Below are 23,760 nucleotides of genomic sequence, written 5' to 3' on the forward strand. Positions count from 1 at the left end.
TGCAATAAAAAAAATGCAAATTGCTGTTTTCGGTACATCATCAAGTGAAGTGTTTGTTCTTCAGTGTTTCGAGAGATTATTTTCACCTTCAGTTACTAAACCTGAAAGTAAGAACGTCTGTTCTCAAAATACTGGACAACGAATACAACATCTGGTTGATATCTTCAAAACAGTTACAATATTCGCATCGCGATCTTGAAAAAAAATAATAAAAATCTTAAAAGTATCGTCATAGACATGGAATGTTATACTCAAATTTTAGCTCAATAGCCTCTTCCGATCAGATTCTTTATTAAAAGAGTATTATTTATAGAAAACTCAATGTTTTTTTAAAGTTTTTCAAGCGATGAGCTAGTCAAACTCTTAAAATAGATATATTTCACTTGCTGAATAAATTATAATTTATATGTTGACCACTACCCCACATTCTATTGTTCATTTAGATGCATAATTTTAGATGTATAATTTTAGTGACATCACATTTCTTAATTATCTTGAGATTTCTATTTTTTTTTTTTTAAGTATTATAGTTTCTTAGCAATCTACTTAAGGCAAACCTATTACGTCATTCTTTGTCTTCTTCTAGCATTTAAAAGCTTTCAATAAAAACTTTCGAAGAATTCAAGTGCTGGGGCAACATTGTACTTGTGTTTGATCATGTAAGACGCGTCTCTTGTTCTGTAAGCCAAGTTTTAGAAGTATCGCCCAAATTGTATCTGGTTTAAAACGTAAGCATTTAATGATTCTCTTCTACATTCACTTAATTGCTAAGAATGAGCTTCAGCTACAAAGATCCTCACTGAACATGCATATTCCAATTTTGGTCTTACTATAGAGGCTGATGCATTTCCATGCGTAAGACGTTTTAAGACAGCAACACCTGACAAATTGTTTTTCACTCCGTTTCAACTACTTTATCAAACTGATACTCATACCATCCGGGCTGTGTGTGTACCTAACGGGGTGTTTGCTGCTATGAAACCATTGAATGCACGCGTCTAACTACCAGGGTGCTCTCCTTGTGTTAGGCAACCAATAGACCAGCTACGTATAGCAAATTCCTAGACCTTCCAGGTGCTTTGCTTGCACCTGAGTAATAGACCTGTAATGTCTTTCCCACTGGCAACTTCAAGGGTCTCCACCTGCAGCGCCACAAAGAGGCATTTGTGGATGGAATTTATAAGCTAAAGTATTTCCATTGGACATCATTTGTCTGTAAAGTTTCGCAGAAACTTATCCGAACATCTGTGTATACACACGAAGGAAACTGCACTCAACCCTCGAATTCCGAATATGGTATTTTATGTTATTTTATATAATGGATATTATTTTTGTATTTTGTATACTGCTATATATTGGCGTCCAGATACCTTCTCTTACTTCTGACAATATAATGAAAAAAATTCAGTGATAATATACCAAATATTAGTCATCCCACTGAATAATGAAATATGGATGTTCTTCTTCACATTATATGTTATGGACCTAATGCTACAATAAATATTATTTCAATATTGCGGGATCGATGAGCTGATTGGTAACAGTTTCGATGCCCTTTAAGTCCAAGTTCATTCCTCCCACTCAGGGTAAGACAACTTAAAATGTCTGCGGAAAATAGGAGGGGTGACATATAAAAATGATCGAAAATGCCCAATATTAAGTCGAATCCGTAGTTTTCAGATCGCTAATATAAACACTTCCAATGCCGTTCAAATACAAATTCAGCCCCATTAGTATTTCTGAGGGGGGATGGTGACGTGTAAAAATAATTGAAAATGACCAAGGTCAGCTTCCACTTAGCTGCCCGAGCACTTCTATAGGGAGGGGAGACATATAAAATGATCGAAAACGATCGATATTAATGTCAAATCTATAGTTTTCCTGGTCGCTTATTTAAATAGTGACACACTCCCGATGTCGTATAATTTCGGTTTAAGCCCTCATTATCAATGGGGAAGGGGAAGGTGAAGTGATGACATGTAAAAATATCGAAAACGACCGATAGTGTTGAATCATTAGTTTTCAGTGTTGCTAAGTTAATTGGTGGCAATCTTGCTGCCGGTAAAGTCCAAGTTCAATCCCCAGTAGTGGTAAGACTCCCTTAGCACTCCTACGTGGAAGTGGGAAGCAGAGATATAAAAATGATAAGAAATGATAGATATTATTGTGGAATCCATAGTTTTCGCGGTCGCTTATATAAAGAGTGACATTCCAGATGCCATTGAAGTTCAAGTTCAGCCCCATTAGCAACATGGAGGCTGAAATTGTGACATGTAAAAATAATTGAAAAATGACCGATATTAGTGTTGAATCCATAGCATTCGGCGTTAGTGAAATGAATAGTGACCCTCCAAATACCGTTTAAGTCTAAGTTCATCCCCATGTACAGGGGATATGGTGGGGGAGGTGAAAAATGTTAAAATGACTGAGATTTGTGTCGGATTCACAGTTTTCAGGGTCGGGAAGACGTTTCACCTGTTTGAAATTATTTTTGGAACATAGTAAGTACGCAGTTCAAGCTGTGATTTTTGTATTCTGTGTGGGTAGGATGTTTCAACATTTGTCATTATACTTTCGTTGAAATAAATATTCTAAGAAGAAAGGAGATGCAAATATTTCCTTTAAACCTATTCCCCCCGTGCGAAGAACGGACAATTCAGCTAATATATATATATATATATATATATATATATATATATATATATATATATATATATATATATATATACAGTAAAACCTGTCTTCAACGGACCCTTTATTAAACGGAAAACTGTCTTAAACGGAAATATTTCACGGTCCCATGAATTTTGGAGAACAAAACGTGTAAAAAGTCCCTTCATTAAGCGGAAACTGTGTTACGCGGACAACGGAAAGAAAAATAAACATTTAACGGAAAATTCTGAGTTCCGGACTACAGCGTTTAAAAGATGTTTAGACATTTTGTGAGATATATACATTACACTGTCTGCGATAAAATGCTAGTTCTTTTGTTAAATATTTCTGGACAGTGTTTACCTTCCCCAACCACTACTCATGTTCACCCCCACAAAATGTCCTTAATCCCCGCAACTTAATCAAAAATCATACGGAATGTCGGAAAGAAGAAAACGAGATAGAGGAAGAAGAGGAATACGATACCGAGTTCGAAGAAGAGTGTAGAATAAATACATATCAAGATGCTCTCAGAAGTTTAAAGGAACTGAAAAATTTGTCTTGCGGAAAAATGATTCTGATTCACTTAGTATAATTTCTCAGGCTAAAGTGTATGCGGAAAGTCACGCAGCCAAGGAGCAATGTACACAGAAAACCCTGTTTGGCTATTAGAAAAATAAAGAAAACGTGTGCATAGTATATTTTGTATTCATTTTAATTTTTTGTGTATTTATTCGTACAAGAAAGAAGTACTGTAATCGAACAATGTACGTACAGTAATATATTTTCTCAGTATGCCCCTTTATAAGCATGTATTTTTTTAAAAGAGGAAAGGTCTACCTCCACTAAGCGGAAACCTGACTTTAACGGAAATTTTTACAAGTCCCGCTCGATTCCGCTAAAGACAGGTTTCACTGTATATATATATATATATATATATATATAGAGTGTTAGTGTTTGTTTATGACCAAAAGACACATTAGGGATTGTATTTACACAAACACAAAAACAGTATTTGTATACACTTCTTATTTTAAAATTAATTCGTTTCGAGTTTTGTAACTACTGGGGTATATTTTCGAAGTATGGCTTTTCCTTAAAGGAGTGCTTATATTATAAGTAGTCTGAAAAATTGTGCTAGGGCATATTTTCTTGTTGGATCATATTTTCAGGGAAACATGATAATTGGAAAAACCAAAATGTTTACTTAATTATCTTAATAAAGTTCAAAGACAGTGCCAGGTAGGAGCATTTTGTTTAGTATCTCTAGCATATATGATTATGTAAAACAGGTAAGCAGAATCAATATTTATTTAAAGATTTACTACTCAAGAAAACGAAGAGAATTTCATCATTTAGTGGAGCATGACCAAGCGTAACCACTTTGAGTCATTGATATGTTATGCGTAGGGCACGAAATGATACTGCAGCAGGTGTTAGGATACGAGATGCAACAATTCATGAAACATGTACGCGAATGGGAATGTACGAGATGATACTGAATCTGATGCGTTAGTCAGTCACTCGGGACTTCTGTCGTATAATGAGATTTTAATAAGACATCAGAATGTGAAATTCTAAGAGTATCACACTAACCTTGGATAAATTCAGAAAAGAATGATACCAAATGCATATATATATATATATATATATATATATATACAGTGGCAGATCCAAGGGGAGGGCTACAGGGGCTATAGCCCCCCCCTTGACGCTCAAGTTTACACTGGATAAAATGGGCTTCAATCTTGGTTTACACTGGATAAAACGGCAAAGTATGGTTTAGCCCCTCCCTTGATGATATCCTGGATCCGCCACTGTATATATATATATATATATATATATATATATATATATATATATATATATATATATATATATATATGTGTGTGTGTGTGTGTGTGTGCGTGTGCGTGTGCGTGTGCGTGTGTGTGTGATTTAAAACAAGTGACTGAGTGTTCTCCATGAGAGGAGAAACAATTTCCGTCTCGTCTTGTTTCGTAAATTTTGTAGAAGTTTCATCTCGTTTCGAATCTCGAAAGGCTGTCTTCGTCTCGTCTCGATTTGTTTTGTAAATTTACGTATGTATTTGACTTTCGGAAGTAGTTGCACTTAATAATATTAAATTCAAATCTTGCATATTGGGATAACTGTTGAACAATTAAAAAGATGACATATCAGCCAGTTCATTAATGTTCATACCTAAAAAAAAAAAAAAAAACGAACATAAAAGTTGTTCATAGAACAGAACTTCTAGTAACTGATATTAATAATTCAAATTTTCGGAGGATATAGAAGTTCTGACCTATTACAGGTATAAGAAATATAACAGAAATTATGATTTTCTATTAACCAAATATTAGACAAAAAAATGTTCCTTTAAAAATTAATTCATACAAAAAATAGACTTTTACTTTTTAATAGGGAAATAATTTCTTTAGTGGAAACTAACTGAATATCTCACAAATATTTAAGGACTTTAATAATTAATTGCATAAATGGTTTAAACCTAAACCATTAAATCATGTAATAATATATGACGAAGGTCTTCATTATTTCGTACCCAACCTATTTACGAGAAGAAATTAAGTATTCTGAATGCACTGTGTATTCATAGAAAATAGAATACGATTATAATCTATTAAATTACAAAATCTACTTTTAAATCATATTCATAATTGGAATACAATGTGTAATGGCTTACGTATTTTAAAAAGTTGAAAAATATAATCTTTCGTTTTATTTAGAATCACTTTATACCGTGCTTGCGCCTGGTTTTATTTTTTTCCTATTATACTTCTGAAATATACTACAAGTTTTTCTTGTTTTCCTCGAAATCACTAAAATGTAACATACATCGTTGTTTGACGGGGCTTCAATTAATCAGTTATGTGATTTTAGTATAGCTAAAAGCATATCCTAACGTAAATTGGGTTTGGGTTAGCTTCCCAATAGTTTTCGAGGTCTTGATAAAAATTCGAATAAAAACTTAAATTCACATAGCATTTTTTTTAAAGTTTAAAGTTGAAAGCATATTTTTAAAAAATGGAAAATTGTCTTTCCTTGTATTTACAATCACTTTATACCAAATTTATAGTATTGGTTCCATGAATCATGTAAAATTAAAACAGTGTTTCGAATATAAAACTTTGATGAACTAGTACTGCTCAGAAGATTTGTGAAATTTCTGGTCTCGTCATGAAAACGAAACGAGAATTGTCTCGTTTCGAATTTGAAAATGTTCTTTTCATCTCATGGGCAATAGTAGTGACCGGGATTTAACACGTTGGCTACCAACGTCCCATATATGGGACACAGCGGATTTTACGAGGGACCGATTCATAGACATAAACCGCCACTATAGACCAGTCATAAGAAAATTACCTTACCACAGACCATCTGCTAGAACGAGCCCGAGCGTCTCACATATGGGACGCTGGTCCTTAGTGAAAACCAATGCGTCCCAAATATATTTTTTTGTGTCGGTAGCGAACGTGTTAAAGCATATTTTTTTAAAAAAAAAAAAAGACGTAGAAAAACGTTTCAAAATTCTTTTCTTTGAATATTGCAGGTAGATGAGGATATTCTGTTATTTCAGCAGCAATCTTTCACATAAAATTCTTGCTGATGCTGCACTTAACATAGTATAAATTAATATAAATTCCTTTTGAAAATTATACCATTCTATCTTTAGAAGGAAAAAAAAAATCTTGTATGTATGTATGTATCTTTAATGATCTCTTAAAGGATGAAACATTATTGACTGTTTGTCTTTATCAATTCCCCTTTCGTTTCCTTAATAACAGTGTTTGTTGTCGTTTCCCAATAGACTTGTTGACCATATTTTTTTTTTCTTTTTCCTCGTGATTTTCAATCTAAAGATTGATTAATGACTGTTTGCATGTTCCTTCTTATGATTAAGTAACACACACACAAGAGACAAACAAATCTGTAAACAAGCGTTTTTTGAAATTTTACACGCGAAACATTATAGAAATAATAATAATAATAATGAAAAGGAAAAAGACGACAGGGAAAGAAAATCTATTTTCATGAACCTAACATACGAAGAACTGACAAGAGCAAATAACATTTTTACAGGTTAGAATGTTGGTGAATATTTCAAGAACAGGTCACGACTGATCTTGTTCATTATCAACCTTTTAGTCTCTTTATACTTATATGTATATGTATAAGATCGTATAAAGTCGCTTGGGGAACACACGCAATATATATATAGGAAACATGCGTTAGCACAGGAAATGGGTTACACGTAATGTAGAATAAAAGAGTAGATGTTGTGAAGCGATAACATTAATACTGTTGACATAATACTTCCGAGGCACGTGACTTGTGACGTCACGCTAGTGAGGTGGAGGACGGAACAACACGAAGGGCGAGCGCAACTTTTGCTTGGATAGATTTCCTTCCAAACGCTTGCAAAACTACATCCAAGACTACGATTCCTAAAGTCTTCTTTACACCGGCCAAGAGCAGATTTCGCAATTTGTTCTTGGAAAACTAGGGGAAAATACAAGGAATACATTTTAGCGAAAATGAAAAAAGTATGAAGATTAGCCACCAATAGTTGATTTCCTCATAAACACTCATCACGATCCTGATTGGCTAACACAATATATCCCTCCCTCCTCCCTTCTCTCTCTCTTTAGCCCATAACTTTGCCTAACCATGGAAACATGAAAGAGACAGAAACTTCTACTTACCTCCTTCGACTTCGGATTCATTGCTGAAGTGATGTCTTCGTTAAGGTCCGGGCGATACATATCTCTTGACAAGAGAACCAAACGTCGCACTAATTATAAATGAAAATAGGGAAATAAAGCTGTATTGTAAAACGTGAAAAGTTTTAATATAGTGTCTCCAGTGCTGTCCAAGCAAGCGGACTAGCCTGATGCTGTCCCCACATTGAGGAGGGCTCAGAGGCCATCGGCGCATTTTATTCTAGGCACTGCACCAAGCGATGTTGACTTTCGTGGGGCTTGGAAAAATAAAGGCAGCGGGCAGAGTGCGAATATTTACAGTAGATCTCCAGATATTGATCGAGCCCGCTTCAAGCTAGGCACACACATACATTCACTAACACACATACATACATACAGAGAGTATATACACACAGTGAGTAACTGGCTTCACAGACAGTCATTCAGTGGAGTATGTATAACAACACCTGTAGAAACGAGTACCGAAACGTGAGATTTGTATTTACATTACTGCTTTTTTTTTTTATCACCACTAACTTCTAAAAATACAAAGCAAAATTCATTTGTAAAAGAACTGTACACGCTGTTGTTAAATAGATAGAAATTTCGATTTTTTTTTTTTTTTTAAATGTAATGACTATTTTCTTATTCCCAGTTGCTGGAATTGAATTCCTCTTTATAATTTTCATATTTGCGCTGGACAAATATCCTTAGAATCAAAAAACAAATCGCTGATTAGTCCAAATATTAGAATTTTAAATAATAATAATAATAATAATAATAATAATAATAATAATAATAATAATAATAATAATAATAATAATAATAATAATAATAATAATAATAATAATAGGCTAATAATAATAAATGTTTTGAGCAATATTGAATACAAACATCTTTAAAACCAGGTGGCTATGAATCCTTTCGTTTTAAAGAGCCATTTTTTTCTTTTAAGTAGTGCTACTTCAGCGTATTTAATAAAGAGAATGTACAAAAATATCTTTCTCATTTTTATTTACACTAATGTTGAACTCGATCATAATGAAATATAAATAACCCCGTAATCTCCTTTGGAAAAATTAGTGTTCGATAAAGTCACTAATGGACTATATTTCGAAGTTTTCGAAGTTCAAGAAAAGTCCTAACGGGTAAAAAAGCTCGAATATTAAAAGTTTTTTTTTCTACTACGGGCTGTTAAAGTGTATGATTATGAGTACAATCATGTCTTGCTGCCAAGAGATGCGTTTATATCAAATTCGCTAAAATTAGCTAATATATGTAATTTTCGAGCTCAAATACCATTCCCCAAAACTGGTATATTTCTGTTTGTTGGAGTTCAGCGTCCCTTGTTAGGAGCGAGACTATATTAAACCTATAATTTTATTGGACTCAAAACTACCGTAATATGTTTACATTTTTTATCTTTCGAATTTATCTCACTATGGGAATCGAACCTAAGGGCACGTGTACCAGAGATGCGCGTACTAGGCACTAGAACAGCTGGGCAGGTTATTTTTTTTTTATTAGATCTGAATAAATTACTTAGTTATGTATGATTTTTTTTGTATAACCAATAGTAGGCCTATATCCTCACGTAAATTCGATTTGAGTTAAGGGGCGTCATATCAGACTTCGCTTGATGCAGCAAGAGCACCACCGACATAAGTATATTAGTAAACGATCTATTAAACTATACGTATTCCTCAAACTTTTGGAGGGGGCAATTACTCCCTCCTTCCCTCCTAAATGACGCCTCTGTTTGCGTTAAATTCCCTGTTGTTTTCGAAGGTTTGATAAAAATTCCAATGAAAAGAAAATTCAGTACCATTTTTTTAAAAGCTGGCTGCCAAAGCGCAGTCATAGTCAGAATTGCATAAATAATTTCCTTTGATAGCCTGTAATAGAAATATTATCAGTTTAATAGCCCTGTGATCATTTAGATTTTTGATCAGCGCGGAAACTTCAACATGTAGGCCTATTAATTTTAGCGAATTTGACTTAAACCCGTTTCTCTTAAGACAATAGAGGATTCTGGTTTCCTTCTAGAAAATTAGGTGTGGAAGTAACAAATCTAATTTTCGAAATTGGTTACAATTAAACAGAGAAAAATCTTATGGTTGGGTCAACGGTAAAAGTTACACCCTATAATAAAAGAAATTTTCGTATAGTAAGTCACCAGGAGATAATAGTTTGTCATATACAGATCTACTAAATCATTAAGTCGACATGAAATTAACGACCTCAGAAACTGTTAGTTAATTAAAGTGTTCATTACTAGTAATTAAACATACACCCACACCCTCAATTAAGATGCAGTAGTAGTCATTCATGCCATTTCTGAAAGCTTTACATTATATCAAGATTCGAGCTGCTGTCACGTCAACCACTAGTTCGCGGTTATGAATGAATTCAAATCGGAATGGTAATATAGACGTATTATTAATGACCACGATATTTTATGTATTGCTGCATTTATTGTTATTTAATTATGGAAGATTTAAATTTGTAAAATATAAGCTAAACTTATATAATAACGGTACAAACTGTTTGGTATAGATGAATACAAGGGCTTTACAAAAAGGAATAACTATGGGTTTTGTAGGGTGGTGCGTCACAGTGGGTCATAGTGGTTGGTGGGTCAGAGTGGATCATGGTGGATGGTGGGTCAGAGTGGATCATAGCGGTTGGTGGGTGGGTCAGAGTATGTCATGGTAGATCAGAGTTGGTCACGATGGGTGGTGGGTCAGTGGGTCATAAGTCAAGTTTTCATTGACCGATTCTATCTCTAGGTATTAACACTGCTAATTCTACATCCATAATTGCCCATTTCTAGCCTCTTTTTCTTAGTTGAATCTATTTTCCAGTCAAAATTTATATGAGAAAAATATAAATTGAAACAAAAGTTCAGCATTGCTAATGTTTCTGCTAGGAACAGCGTACACAGTCTATATTTTCACATCAAAGTATTACATCAAAGTACATCAAAGTACTACATCTTACTTGTACTATTCTCACTTATACGTCACAGTCTCGCAGCAAATAGGGATTCCGAAGATTTGCTTTTCCATAATTCATTTCTGTATGATTTTGTTCCGAGTGTATTTTTAGCTTAGATTGAAATTAGAAAAGTGAAGACTGGTATTAAAAACCAGTAAGAAGAAAACAGTTACGAAATTAGGAGGAGATGGAAAGAAAACCGTACACATAGAAGAACAGGATATAAAGAAAGTACATACATTTCAATGCAAAGATTTCATTGTGAATAAGAGTAGGAGTTTAAATGCGGATGCAGAAGTAAGGTTGCATGCATGAACTGGAAGAGATCTCAGGTATTTTTGTGATAGAAGGAGAAGTGTCAAGGTGAAACGAATATCCTATAAGGCTATATTGAGACCCGCAATGCTGTACGAACAACTAACTTGGAAAATCAAGAAGGGGCAAGAGAAGAAAGTAGACATAGCCGAAATGAAAATGCTCTGATGGATGTGTGATGTTACGAGGTTGAAAAAGACTGGAAACAAAAGAATAATAGACAGCGTTAAAGTGACTGAGATGTCGAAGAAAGTACAAGAGAGAAGATTACAGTGGTATGGTCATGTTATGAGAAGACATGAAGATTATGTTGGCAAGAGAGTGGGGAAGACGGAAGGAGAAGGCAAAAAATAAAAAGGACTGAAAAGGATATGGAGAGATTCTGTGATTACAGAAGAAAAGGGGTTAATAGAAGGTAATATTTGGGAGCGAGCAAAATGGAAGCGAATCATTACAAATATCTAACCCGTGTAAGGAGGGAAAGAACATGTCTGTGCGCTTTAATGTTGTCCTAGATCAATAATGTCATCAAAATATAGCAAGGATTACAGCATAAACTGGAAACTAAGAAAATCCTTCAAAAGGTTATAGAAATTCTTGTAAACGAGGGAGTAAAACGTACTCGAAACATTTTAAGTATGGTCAGTGTAAATGTTTGATTTAAAAATATAAGAACGAATATTACAGTATATTTTAAATTAGCACACTAAAGTTAGTAAATATTTTGCTTACTTTATTGTAAAATTCTACTAGCTATAATTTTGAATCAATATAAGCTATTTTTAGTTAGATTTGTGCGTCATTTAGCTACTTTTTAAAGACATCTATTGACAACTCTGAGTTCGATTTGTCTGATTCCAAACTATAACTTTCATGTGATTCCAGTTTTGACATCTAAAGTAGAAGTTCATATTCACATTTTCCTCGTAGTCGGAAAATGTACAAAAGAAATAAAAATTAAAAAAAAAAAATGGCCGTGGTGATGTAAAAGTCCCAAACAATACTACAAGCTCTGAAAGTTAAGTTTAACCTACTTACAGTATATTTGTATCAGTAAAATTCCCGGTTCTCCAAAGGATCGAACTCTTCAAGGAATACAAACGTACAGATCTTACAGTTAAATTCAGGGCAGGGACGTCAGTTAAGGGGTTAAGGATCGAGTAATAGCCTTTTCCCTAAAGTTTCACATGGAGAATCGTTCTCCTTCTTCTCTGTTGAATTATGAGTGCAGATCCTTGGGGGGCCGAGGGGGGCCCGTCCCTCTCTAAAAGTTAGCTTGAACATTCTAACTTGAAAGGAATAAGTATTTCTGAAACAACTATGGAATACAAAATTTTGTTGAGCTCGCTTGATTATGATGAGGTTTCAGTGCTTCACAACAATGCACGAAATAACGGTTGCACAATAACGCTATCACTACTAATTTAATGTTGTTATTTGCGTTAACAATAAGAACAATTTTAAAAATGCAATTGTATAAATTATTGACAAAAATCAAAATGATCGTGAGATAAATAATAATATATAACTTACTGCCAGAGCGCAACTGTGGCCACATCGACTGTAGCGCAGCGTTGCCAGACCGATCAGTTGGAAAAGCAGAAGACTCGACGATAAAAAACAGGAGAAAGTAGTAGACACATAATGGGGCGGCATTTGAGTGCAAATCCAGGGACAGCAAAAAATTTGCCAATATTAAGGGGACAGTGGTCAAAACAAGCAGTCCAAAATTCATTATTACTTTCATTTCAAAATAAAACAATACATAGAAAACTTAAATTTGAATTTTAAGTTTCATATTTTCCGATGATTAGGTAATCTTTTGGAGGTAGAAAGACCCTCTTGCCCCCTTTATATTAATAATGTTTGATACACACTTGTGTGAAGTAAGACGTAATGAAAGAGCAAAGTAGAGTGGGAAAGTGTCTTATGATGCACCTAGCGATAGTATAGCTATATGATACAGTCACATGTGATCGTGATGTAAGACGATTTTTCGCTAACGATCGTGGAGAGGTGATCTAAGCTAGTCTTCCATTGCAAGTCCCAATCTAAACAACACGTACTCATAAATTTTACAGTAGGTCATAAAGATTACCAACCATCATGCATACAGAAGATGGCGTACAGTTGTATCCTTGTATTCATATTGTATACAGCAAAGCTCTATATGTTCTACAGAGGTTTGTGTATGCATACAGAGAAATTTTATCTTTTTATGAAAGGAAAAAATGAAAATTCAATATTAATAATAATATATTTCTTTAACTTCTCGAAGTAAGGAAAAAGCAGGAGATTGTTAACTTTTCATTTTCGTTCGCAGTAGATCAGTAGAACGTAGAAAAAGCAGGAGATCTCCTGCAAAATCAGTAGCTCTGGCAACACTGCTGTAGCGACATCATACGGTGCATTTCTGCACCATTTACGTTTACTTCCACCTGTAGTAACACCACGTGGTGCTACTACAAAGCTGTCGACGGCAACCTTTTCATTGCTTAGTCGATTAATATGTAAGTTGCGACTTTTGAAGGAAGTTACATAAGTTAAAACTAACATTTTATTACTACCGCTAAGAGAAGGAGAAAATGAAATGAAATGAAATTTTTGAGTTTTACGTCCCACGTTTATGCCGGCTAGGCTAAAGGAGACGGTGATGATAATAAAGGAATGAAATGGTGGAATGAAGAAAGTAGGAGGAAACGAGAGAAACCCGAAGAAACCCAAGCACACAGTGTTTGTCCACCACAACGTTCGCTTTAAGGGAGCAGGGTTTGAACCCAGGACCCCATGCACCAGAGGTGAACGCTCTTCCACTGAGTCACCGCGGCCCCTCGCTAAGAGAAGGAAACTTAAAATATTGACTAATCTTGTATTCGGCTTCCAGCGATAAAACCAGTACTAATTCCTTTAACTTGTAGAGAAAAAATGTCAGCATTACTAATGTGCTTCTCTGAAGAGACGCCACTGGTATATATATATATATATATATATATATATATATATATATATATATATATATATATATATATATATATATATATATACAGTGGCGGATCCAAGGGGGCTATAGGGGCTATAGCCCCCCCCCCCTTGACGCTCAGGTATACACTGGATAAAATGGGCTTCAATCCTGCTTTACACTGAATAAAACGGCAAAATATGGTTTAGCCCCTCCCTTGATCATATCCTGGATCCGCCCCTGTATATATATAGAGATTAGAGTTGTTTGTTAAAGAAAACTTATGAACTTACTTTATCATATTACTGAAACATCGTACTTTAGTGTTGATATAAATAATCAAATACCGGTAGATGATGTGAACAAATTTAATACTGTCGTAATCACGAAAAAGAAGCAATAAAAATAATAATAACGGTAGACAACCTCAGATGAGTTTGGAGACCTTTTACTTGCCTCTTTTCTCCTACCATCTTCTCTTTCTAGGTTCGAATGCTTAAAACATAATTCCTTATACCTCTAATTCTTTAGTTTTGTTTACTGACTTCCCTATCAAAAAATGCGTCACAGATACCTCTTTCTCTCCCTTTCTTACGAAGAAACTAAGTATTCTGTCGAATAGCTCCTCTTCTCCCCCTCTCTCTTTCCAACCAACCATCTTCAAATTTCTCCCATCTTTATGGAAAAAAAAATATCTTACCCATTCCACATACTCCTCTCATTCCTTTATTCGTTCATGTATCACCCTCCTCCAACGCTGGTTCACTCCATCCAACATTTCTTCCTCCCCGCACTTCCTGTACCCTCTACTCTACTCTAGTCGGGCCAGGATTTTCTGGAATTCTCCTCTCACTCTCTCTCTATATGTATGTATGTGTGTGTGTAAGTTCTGCTGCTTCCAGCTTCTAGCTGTGCGCAGGTTTTAATATTTCACTTGAAGCCTTAAGCAAACAGACGCGTTGCTAGGATATTAGAATATTCCAATCTCGAGAGATTTTAGTCCTCACTTCCTCTCTTCTTCCTCTTCTTCTTCTTGTTCTGTCTTTCTCACTCACTCGCAGGGCTCTCTCTGTACTTGTTCTGTTCACCCGCTGTTTCATCCAACCCCACTTTCCCATATATATATATATATATATATATATATATATATATATATATATCAGAACTCCCCCAACCAATTCTGTTTTTATGGCATCACTTTTATCTCGCCTTCATATGATTTATTGTTAGAGAAGGAAGGAGATAAGAGGGAAAAGAAACCGTCGCGACATTACAGAGGGGCTAGGTGGGAAACGTATATATATATATATATATATATATATATATATATATATATATATATATATATGAAGAAGAAAGAGAGGATAGGCGGGTAGATAGGTTAGGTGAAAATGACGGTTGAAAAACACAGAGAAGATAGGATATGAGCAAATTTCTCTCTCTCAATGAGTGTTATAGGCTTATCTGAACGCTAACCAACCAAATTACAAGAAAGGGATAAAGAGACGACCTGTATTGGTTAAGAAGGAAAAATCTAAACAGCGCAATAAAGTGCAAGGCAGGCTATCTTCAGCATTCTTGTCACCTAAAACGCAAGTGGTATGTAAAGGAACCTTAAGAGAACAAATATAACCATGTATCTATCAAGGGTTTCACTCAACTTGACTTCTTCAACAAATATGGAACTTAACTTGTCGTGTGTGCAGTATATCTATATACTAATATGCTGTTATACTAAATAATAAAGTGGAGTGAATATCAAATATATTAAAACCAGATTTTCAGTTTATTTTCTAAAAAGAAAAAAATAAGTCATGTTGCTTTTCCAATTACGCCTTAGAACAAAATAATATGAATAAAAGGAGATTTGTAACAGTCCAAGGTGACTTATAATAGGAAGTACTAAGTGCAGCACTCAAACTAACTTTTGTACCCCTCGGTCTCGGTCCCTGATTTAATGCCACCGTTCAGGAGTACTTATGACCAACTCCTATAAATTTTGGCAATGAATATGTTGACTCATCCCTTCGAGTTTGGGAAATGTCCATAGGACCATTTCTTAAATTTCGGAAGTTGTCAAAACTAAGAATTTAGTATGGTAGTATGAGACCATAATATGTACCTTTGTAAGTTTAATCAGTTCATCTCGTTCCCATCTATGGGTCAAAAACTACTAAACCTTCAAATTCGGGAGGTTTTTGACGTAATTTATTCTCTTTGGTGAGGTTTTATTACGTTATACGGTTACATGGTTAAGTACAAGGGTGCATTCTTTTTCATAAGACGTGGTTATATTGACGCTTCTGTCTGAAATTTCGGGAGGGGTACATTGGCATACCTCTTAAAATTTGGGAATCGTGAATATACAATGTTTGGTAAATGTTCTCTACGACTCAAACATATATGTCTGTAACTTTATCCACAACTCAGGTGATTTTTCCAAGTATACTCTTAGGAATGAGTTTTCTTCGGGTGAAATTTTCAGAAAATGTTATATACATAATTTCATTCGTATTTCACACGAAATGTTTCATTAATAACGGCAGCAGAACATTATTTAGTTTAAGGTATTGGTGTGAGGAAGTTGACTGTAATGGCCTGTAGCATTTATTTTAATGGGTGTTCACGCTTCAGCACTTTTAATATAAATCACAAGGTTTCTTTATATTATTTATTTTAAACAAATTCAAGAGACCAGTGGTTCTCAAAGGGGGGACTCGCCCTGAGAGGTGTGAAACACTATCCAGGAATCACAGACTACAGGAATAAAATTAAGTATGTGCAAAATCAAAGGCTTTTCTTTCCCATGATTATGTTAACTTTGTGTTGAACAAAATTCAAATTAAATACTGATCAGATTTTGTTGTTCCATTCCGAATATGTTAAGTAATATTGGCCAAAGGAAAGAGACAGATAAACGTTAAAACAATAACGATTACAATGAAAAATTTTAACACTTGAGAATATTTCAGTGAAAACAAAGTGAGCAACTGTCTTTATTTATATGAACGTTATATATATATATATATATATATATATATATATATATATATATATATATATATATATATATATATATATATATATATATATATATAAAGTAAAATAACAGCATCAAACTCCAAATTATTTAGAGAAATAATTCTACAGAATTACATTCACTTGTGGACGTTATTATTATTATTATTATTATTATTATTATTATTATTATTATTATTATTATTATTATTATTATTATTATTATTATTATTATTATATAGCTCAGAGGGCCGCAGTGGCTCAGTGGTAGAGCGTTCACTTCTGGTGCATGGGGTTCCTGGTTCGATCCCAGCTCGAGCCTAGTGAACTTCGTGGTGGACAAACACCGCGTCAGTTTCCTCGGGATTCTCCCGTTTCCCCTCATTTTCTTCATTCCACCATTTCATTAATTTCTCATTATTACCGTCTTCCTTAGCCTACCCGGCATAATCTTGGAACGTAAAACTTAAAGATTTCATTATAGAACTGAAAGCTATGAAATAGAATGAACTTGCTCTACTGATTGTTATCACAGTTTTAATATTGTATTCTGTAATTAAATGCAAAATATTTATTCATAAAGATTCCTCATTGCATGAAAGTGTAATTTCGAAATTAATACCAATTCGAAAAATCTAATGACACTGAGCACCCATTAAACATTTTCAGTGAATACTTCTGTCCCGAAGTACCCATGTAATCGGCACCTATATTTGGGACGATAAAACGTAATCCCTAGATCCTTAGGTCACATTCTCGGCTTATGATTGTCCCCGTCAAAACACACATAGAACCAATATACTGCTGAAACTTGTATAAATACTTCTTACATTCATAGTTGTAACTCCGAATCTAAGTAAAGTGCCTAGGTATATATATATATATACTGTAGCATTTTCTTCAATAAAATCACTCGTTTAAGTACAATCTAATTTAAGTATAAACAATATTTTGTTCTCAATAAAGGAAATTATACGAGCGCAAAATTTATATGTGAATTGTTTTAAGTACTTCCCACGAGATTACATCAAAGATCGAACATGATAAAATAGTAAAACAAGATTAAATAAACTTTGATGTTAGTAATAGATCATATCAGTTAAAAGGTAATTATATAACATAAGAAATTTTCATTGATAGAGTAATATTTACCTTTAATATTTGTTTGCTGAATTGCGTATAGTATCTCCAATAATAAAGGTTGAATTAGCTTTGGTAAGGACGTGAGACCGTGTTGGGAACCTGTTCATGTTTCTATTTTCTGGATATAAAAGTTCTCCAATTTTTGAATAAGGCGATAATAGCCATCTTTATTTCAGAAAAAAGTTAGATCATTTAACGCACACTCTCACCTTAGTTTTCAGTAGAATAAACTGATCTAACAAGGGCTTGTTTTCTTTCCTCTTAGGGTCTTCACTACAGCGAAATTAAACTACCTCTTATTTTTTGAGTTTTTTTCTGTAATATCTTCAAAACAAATAAAAATAATCGAAAAGCAGAAACGTAGGGAACTAGACAATATGATTTTGCATGTGATGCCGTTTTCATAAACATGTGCGCCGACTGAGTGCTCCGGGGCTCCAGCACACACACAAATAACCATGTGGGTGCGCCACAGCCACAAGAATTTTAGCTTGACTGAAAAAAATAAAATAAATATTTCGCACTTTCCATGATTAAAAAATAATAAGAAATTAAAATATTAAGATGGAAATTAAAATTCCTAACCTCTAAAACATAAACCTAATTGTATCAAATATCTTTGTGCAAAGGCAATCAAGCAACATACTCCCCCGTTCCATGTCTGTCTTTGACCTAGTCAAAGGTAGTCCCACAATAAAAAATGGAACTCTAGATTGTGAATAAAATCGAGCACAACCTTCTATGACAGTGTTCATAAAAGATTTTAACTTAAAGGAAATCAATCAAAGAGTATCGAGACTCCCCTGAAAACATACAAACGTCCCACCACTGATATGCACCCACATACGTTTTGGAAAGTCGGCGCCGTTGATCACAAATCATCTATCTGCTTTCGATTTGCAACTGTAGGTAGATATAGCATTTGTTGCGGGTTCTGTAAATAGCGGCATACCAAAAGCAGATAGGTGAATTGTGGTAAAGGTATCACATGCAAAATTGTATTGTGTACTTCACTACGTTTCTGCTTTTCGAATATTTTTATTTGTTTTGAAGATATTACTGAAAAACTCTAAAATTAGCGGTAGCTTAATTTCGCTGTAGTGAAGACCCTTAATATTCGTTAGCATATGAGTCTTTAAAATAAATAAAAATAGATTTAAATATATTTCACATTTAACCTCAAGGCTCGATGTGAAGCAAAGGGGTTGGATTTAACAGAGATACAAACTTTGTTAACTTCACTCAATAGCAAACACAAACAAATATTTTAAAAATAGAGGAAATGGAATCGCTACGTTATGAAACTTTGATAGATGCTAAAAGAATTTGTGAGATTGGATGACGATAAAGAAATGATGGTAATTTATATTTCTGTTGTCTTACTTCCTGATATTTCTTTCATCACACGCACCCTTAATTCATCAAAATATTGATTATACTATTGCAGTTCCACACTCAAAAATTTTTGTTGGGAGGGGGTTAAAGCTACGGGGGGAACTTTTACCCTATGTAATATTGCATGGCTATTATTAAGCACCCGAAAAGACGATAAGTAACTGTAAAATAAACAATTTCCATCTATATTTTTGGAAAAAAAACTTATAGAACTAGATTGTTTTTATAAGAGAAATAGTACAAATAAAGTGTAAGATCAAATGTTCATGCTACGTCATTCACTTCTCTGTTAAACAAGTATAGCTTTATTGAGAAAGTGTACACATCTATATTGAGTTAGGAAGATTTGTTGAGTGGGATCCGGACTGGGTATACTACCCAGTGGGTGCGCCTCTCTACCATTGATAAATCAATTATTTTATTTTCGTTGTATATGGATTGCAAGGTGAAAACTGAAGAATTTATCACAACAAACTGCACACATGGCATAATCTTAAGCTCAATACACGCTCATTACAAGCATTAAGCCAGTATAAGTGAAGTCAACGATAAGATTAGATCAATTAGGTTGAGGAGAGAACATTGCATTCAAAAGCGATCCAAATAAGTTATCTACAAAAAATCTCATTGAGAACACTGATTGAAGTAAAAATGTATGTTTATATTTCTTACTTAAGACACCACAAGGTTTAAAATTATTTCAAGATTTCATAATACACAGTAAAACAAAATTTAATGGGTAAATAAAAAAAAAAAAAGACTTGGCAATCTCTTTGCCAAACCGCGATGTAAATCATAATTCATGTTTCATGATCAATACTTACTAAATATTTCAGTTACGTGGTCTACATTAAATGATAATATGCTTAAATATATAAGAAACTACTTGTGTTTCAACTAATTCTACTTTCTTAACAAGTATTTTCTTATGCACGCGACACAAGAACAAACGTCATGTTTAACTATTGCCTGAATCAATTATGTAGAACGAACATATGCCATATACGAGATGTGTATGGCTCTGGCAGATAAGACAGCCACATCCTATGCACTGGCGCAAGCACTGAAGGTAGTTGCACAGCGTATACTGACCCCACTAACATTCCTATGTCGTCTAGCAAAGCAAGGCATATTTGCACGACGCCCATTACTGCGGTTTACGCTGACTGCAGTAGGTATGAAGAGACGAATGGCAGAGCATCCTCTTTTCCGACGAATACCTCTTCTGTGTGCAGCGTCATGATGGCTGAATTGGTGTCAGTGCTACCGTGTCACTACGCTGGGCCACGCCTGAGTTAAGATTCTCAACGTAGTTTCGGCACTGGGTGTTAGTGTGGAATCCCATTGGATTTCATGTCTATTCGTGCCTCCTACGTATTAACGAACATTTGACCAGGTAATGACGGATATTGGATTCGATTGTGGTCCTTTTACTGCAGGTCTTCAAAATACAGCCCTTCAAAGATCCGGGCTTTACTATGGGCAACCTTGCTGGAAGCAACAATGTTTGGAACTGGAAGTGCAACATACGGAACTTTGTATTTTGTAGTCACCGGAAGTGACAAAATTGCATAACACATACATTCTTACGTCAAAACGAAGAGGTAAGCTGAGGATCGTAAGGCATAGAGGCTTCCAATTTTGCAGAATAATGGCAAAATACTTATGACCATGACAATAATCTCTGCGCGAGAGAAGGTACAAAGATGAATCATAAATTTTCAAATGCTTCTACAACCAGAACAGCAGGCACGTGTATACACCGCGATCGACCGTAAGTACAAGATTCAACTAGACCAAGAAGTAGTGTGCCAAGCAGACCTATTTAACACGAAGGCCATCACTCTGTCAGTGCCTTCAGTCAGATTTTAGTGGCGATAAGTGCTCAACAACATCTGACATTTTTTCTATGTGAGCTGGTGTTGTGAGAGTTCGAATTCGAGCATAACACTACGGCTGCAACTCAAAACATTTGTCGTGAGGAAGGGGAAGGTACAATGAACCACAGTAGAGCAACTTGTTGGTGTCAGAAATTTCGTGCAGTCTGTAAAAATGTTGAAGATTAGCCAAAGCCCGGCCATCTCAGAGTAACAGATAATGAGATCATACGACGCGCCATTGAGGAAAGTCCATCTACCAGCACATTGACGATTATCAAACGAACTCGGCATGTCCCAGTTCATTGTAGTGTGTCACGTTCACGAACTCGGAAAAATAATCAGGAGCTATCTCATGCCACATGAGTTAATAGCAGCTCAACTCCAGAGAATGTATGTGTGCCGACAACTGCTGCAAAATCAGTGTAAAGTTAGTGTGCTGAAACCAATTGTCAGATGCGACATGATGTGCAAAAACAGTGGTTGAGCAAGGACCAAATTCCAGAACAGATAGTCAAACAGGACTATTTGGAGAATAAAGTCATACTTTGTGTGTAGTGGAACTACGAAAGGGTAATTCCCTTGTGTTAGTTCCTAACGGTTGTATCATCTATGGCGATTATTATTTCGAGTAGTTGGAGCTGATAAGTCTGCTCTACGCCAATAATATGTTGCATTAGTGAACCAAAAGCGCTCCCTTGGAAACAGGAAAACGCAAAACCGTACTCGAAATATGCAACAAAAAATCAGGAACTTGATAGTATCGAATTGACTATATCCGACATATAGTCCTGACCTTGCCCCTTCGGATTAGTATTGCAGGCAATGCCACACTTCCTGGAATCATTTCACCAACCATCAAAAGGTGGAACCAGGAATGACTGACTTCTACTCTCAGAATAAAATATGGTAGACTGCAGAGATTTTAACACGAAGAGCTGTACTTTAAATGTTAACATGCTTGTACTGTACTGTAACAAATATGCATATGAGTGTTTCAGAATATTGAAATACTTATGCTTGTTCCTTGCATTTTTATTTGCACTCTATTTTGAAATTATTTTATAGAAATTGAGCATTAACCTTCAAGAAGATTTGTACTAGACATGCGTAAAACAAAACAGAATGTGCTTATGACTACATTACACTAGATAGAAATGAAATGGTATAACTATAGATCAATATGAGTCTTATCCGCATTACATAATTCGCTCATCGAACATTGTCTCTGGAATTAGTTATTTTGTACTCATTATCGACATATATCCATGTAATCCAGCTCTCTTGTAATGAAATTAAGATGAAATCTTTCAGTTTCACGCCTCACGATTGTGCTCTTTATACAAGTGAATAATGGTGGAAGAATTAGTGGAATAGAAAAGAGGAGAAACGAGAATATCCCGAGAAAATCAGAGACACGATGTTGTTCACTACTAAGTTATTTGGCCGGGAACCGAACCAGGAACCCCACACACAAGAGGTAAGCACTCTACCACTGAGCCACCGTGCCTCCTCAATCTCTTTTGAGAGCGAGGCAGTACGGAGAGAAAAGACCTAGACTGTGAGGATTGATCTTTCATAATCATCTGTGCACCTTCCAACTACACTGTATTCAATTCCCGGTTATTTTTGAGCCACCGTTAATAGATCTTGTCCTTCATAACCAGAGTATTACATAAGGACGAAAAGCACAAACACGCACCTCAGCTTTTAAAGAAATTACAAATATAATAAAATAATTTCTACAATGAGGAAAGGAAATGTAATAATTTAAAAGATTCTTGAATATTCAAGTTATTTAATAAAATTATATGTAGTTAAGAAAGGATTAAACCCAGGACCAATTCACATATACTTACTGAAATAAACTCTAACTCCCTCGTGGCTAAGCGGTCAGTACATGAGCCTTCGGCGTGGGAGATCCGATTTCGATTCCCGGGGGAAGTTCATGTAGTTTGGATCCCACGTTAAGCTGTAGGTCCATGTTTCATATAGCCTCGCTGCTGAAAGGAACAATAAACTGAAATCAACGCGAATGAAATAACCTTTATGAGAGTATGTAGGATGTGAATGCTCGCAAGTTTGATCTTTTGTTGGCTACATATAAACTCTTTCAGATATATGATCGAGAGTTTTTCTCTGTATACTTACACTTTTCTTTCCCCATGATGATTCCACCAATTATTTCATTATTTTTATAATTTCATTTAGCATATAATTGTATATGCATCATGTATGTATATACACAATGATTCTTATTATACCTGTTATTTTCTTTCTTCTTTAAAAGCTCGAATCGTTTGGTGTGCGTACGTGGCAAGTGGCAATGTTCTATCGATTCCGTGATTGGAATTGTTTGCAGAAAGACTATATATATCCTTTTTCTTTCGACGTCGAGATTAGTCTTAACTGAAGTTTCTAGCAAAGTGTTTTGGATGGCGAAGGCGTTGTTGGTGAGTTTTAGCGAACTGGAGGAAAAGGGAAAAGAGCCATTTGTACTAGTAGAGTGGAGACTGTAGGAGGACTAAGCTAGGGCGGGCTGAGGATCGGATTGAGTAATCGAAATCAAACCACCCTGTATTCCTTGGGGAGCCCAGCCGAGTATATAACCACTTCAATTATCGACTGGGGGGCTCTCTTCCGGGGAGGATTTTCTCTCTTCGTCGGAGAGCACAAGCCAGCT

General features: G+C 35.0%; 1 protein-coding gene across 2 annotated transcripts in view; it reads right to left on the reverse strand.

The window, feature by feature from the left end:
- The window catches only part of LOC145664360 (uncharacterized), a 359,106-nt gene extending 351,425 nt beyond the window's left edge, over nucleotides 1-7,681 (reverse strand). For both annotated transcript variants that reach the window (XR_014127421.1, XM_081730997.1), the window contains exon 1: nucleotides 7,377-7,681. Coding sequence is in view for 1 of the 2 variants with exons in the window: in XM_081730997.1 (XP_081587123.1) it covers nucleotides 7,377-7,436 (60 nt within the window). In the remaining variant the exon portion in view is untranslated. The remainder of the gene's footprint in view (nucleotides 1-7,376) is intronic.
- Nucleotides 7,682-23,760: the final 16,079 nt, after the last annotated feature.

Source organism: Thermobia domestica, chromosome 11 (assembly GCF_964235325.1).
Source record: "Thermobia domestica chromosome 11, izTheDome1.hap1.1, whole genome shotgun sequence".
In the NCBI taxonomy this organism is placed as follows: Eukaryota; Metazoa; Arthropoda; class Insecta; order Zygentoma; family Lepismatidae; genus Thermobia; species Thermobia domestica.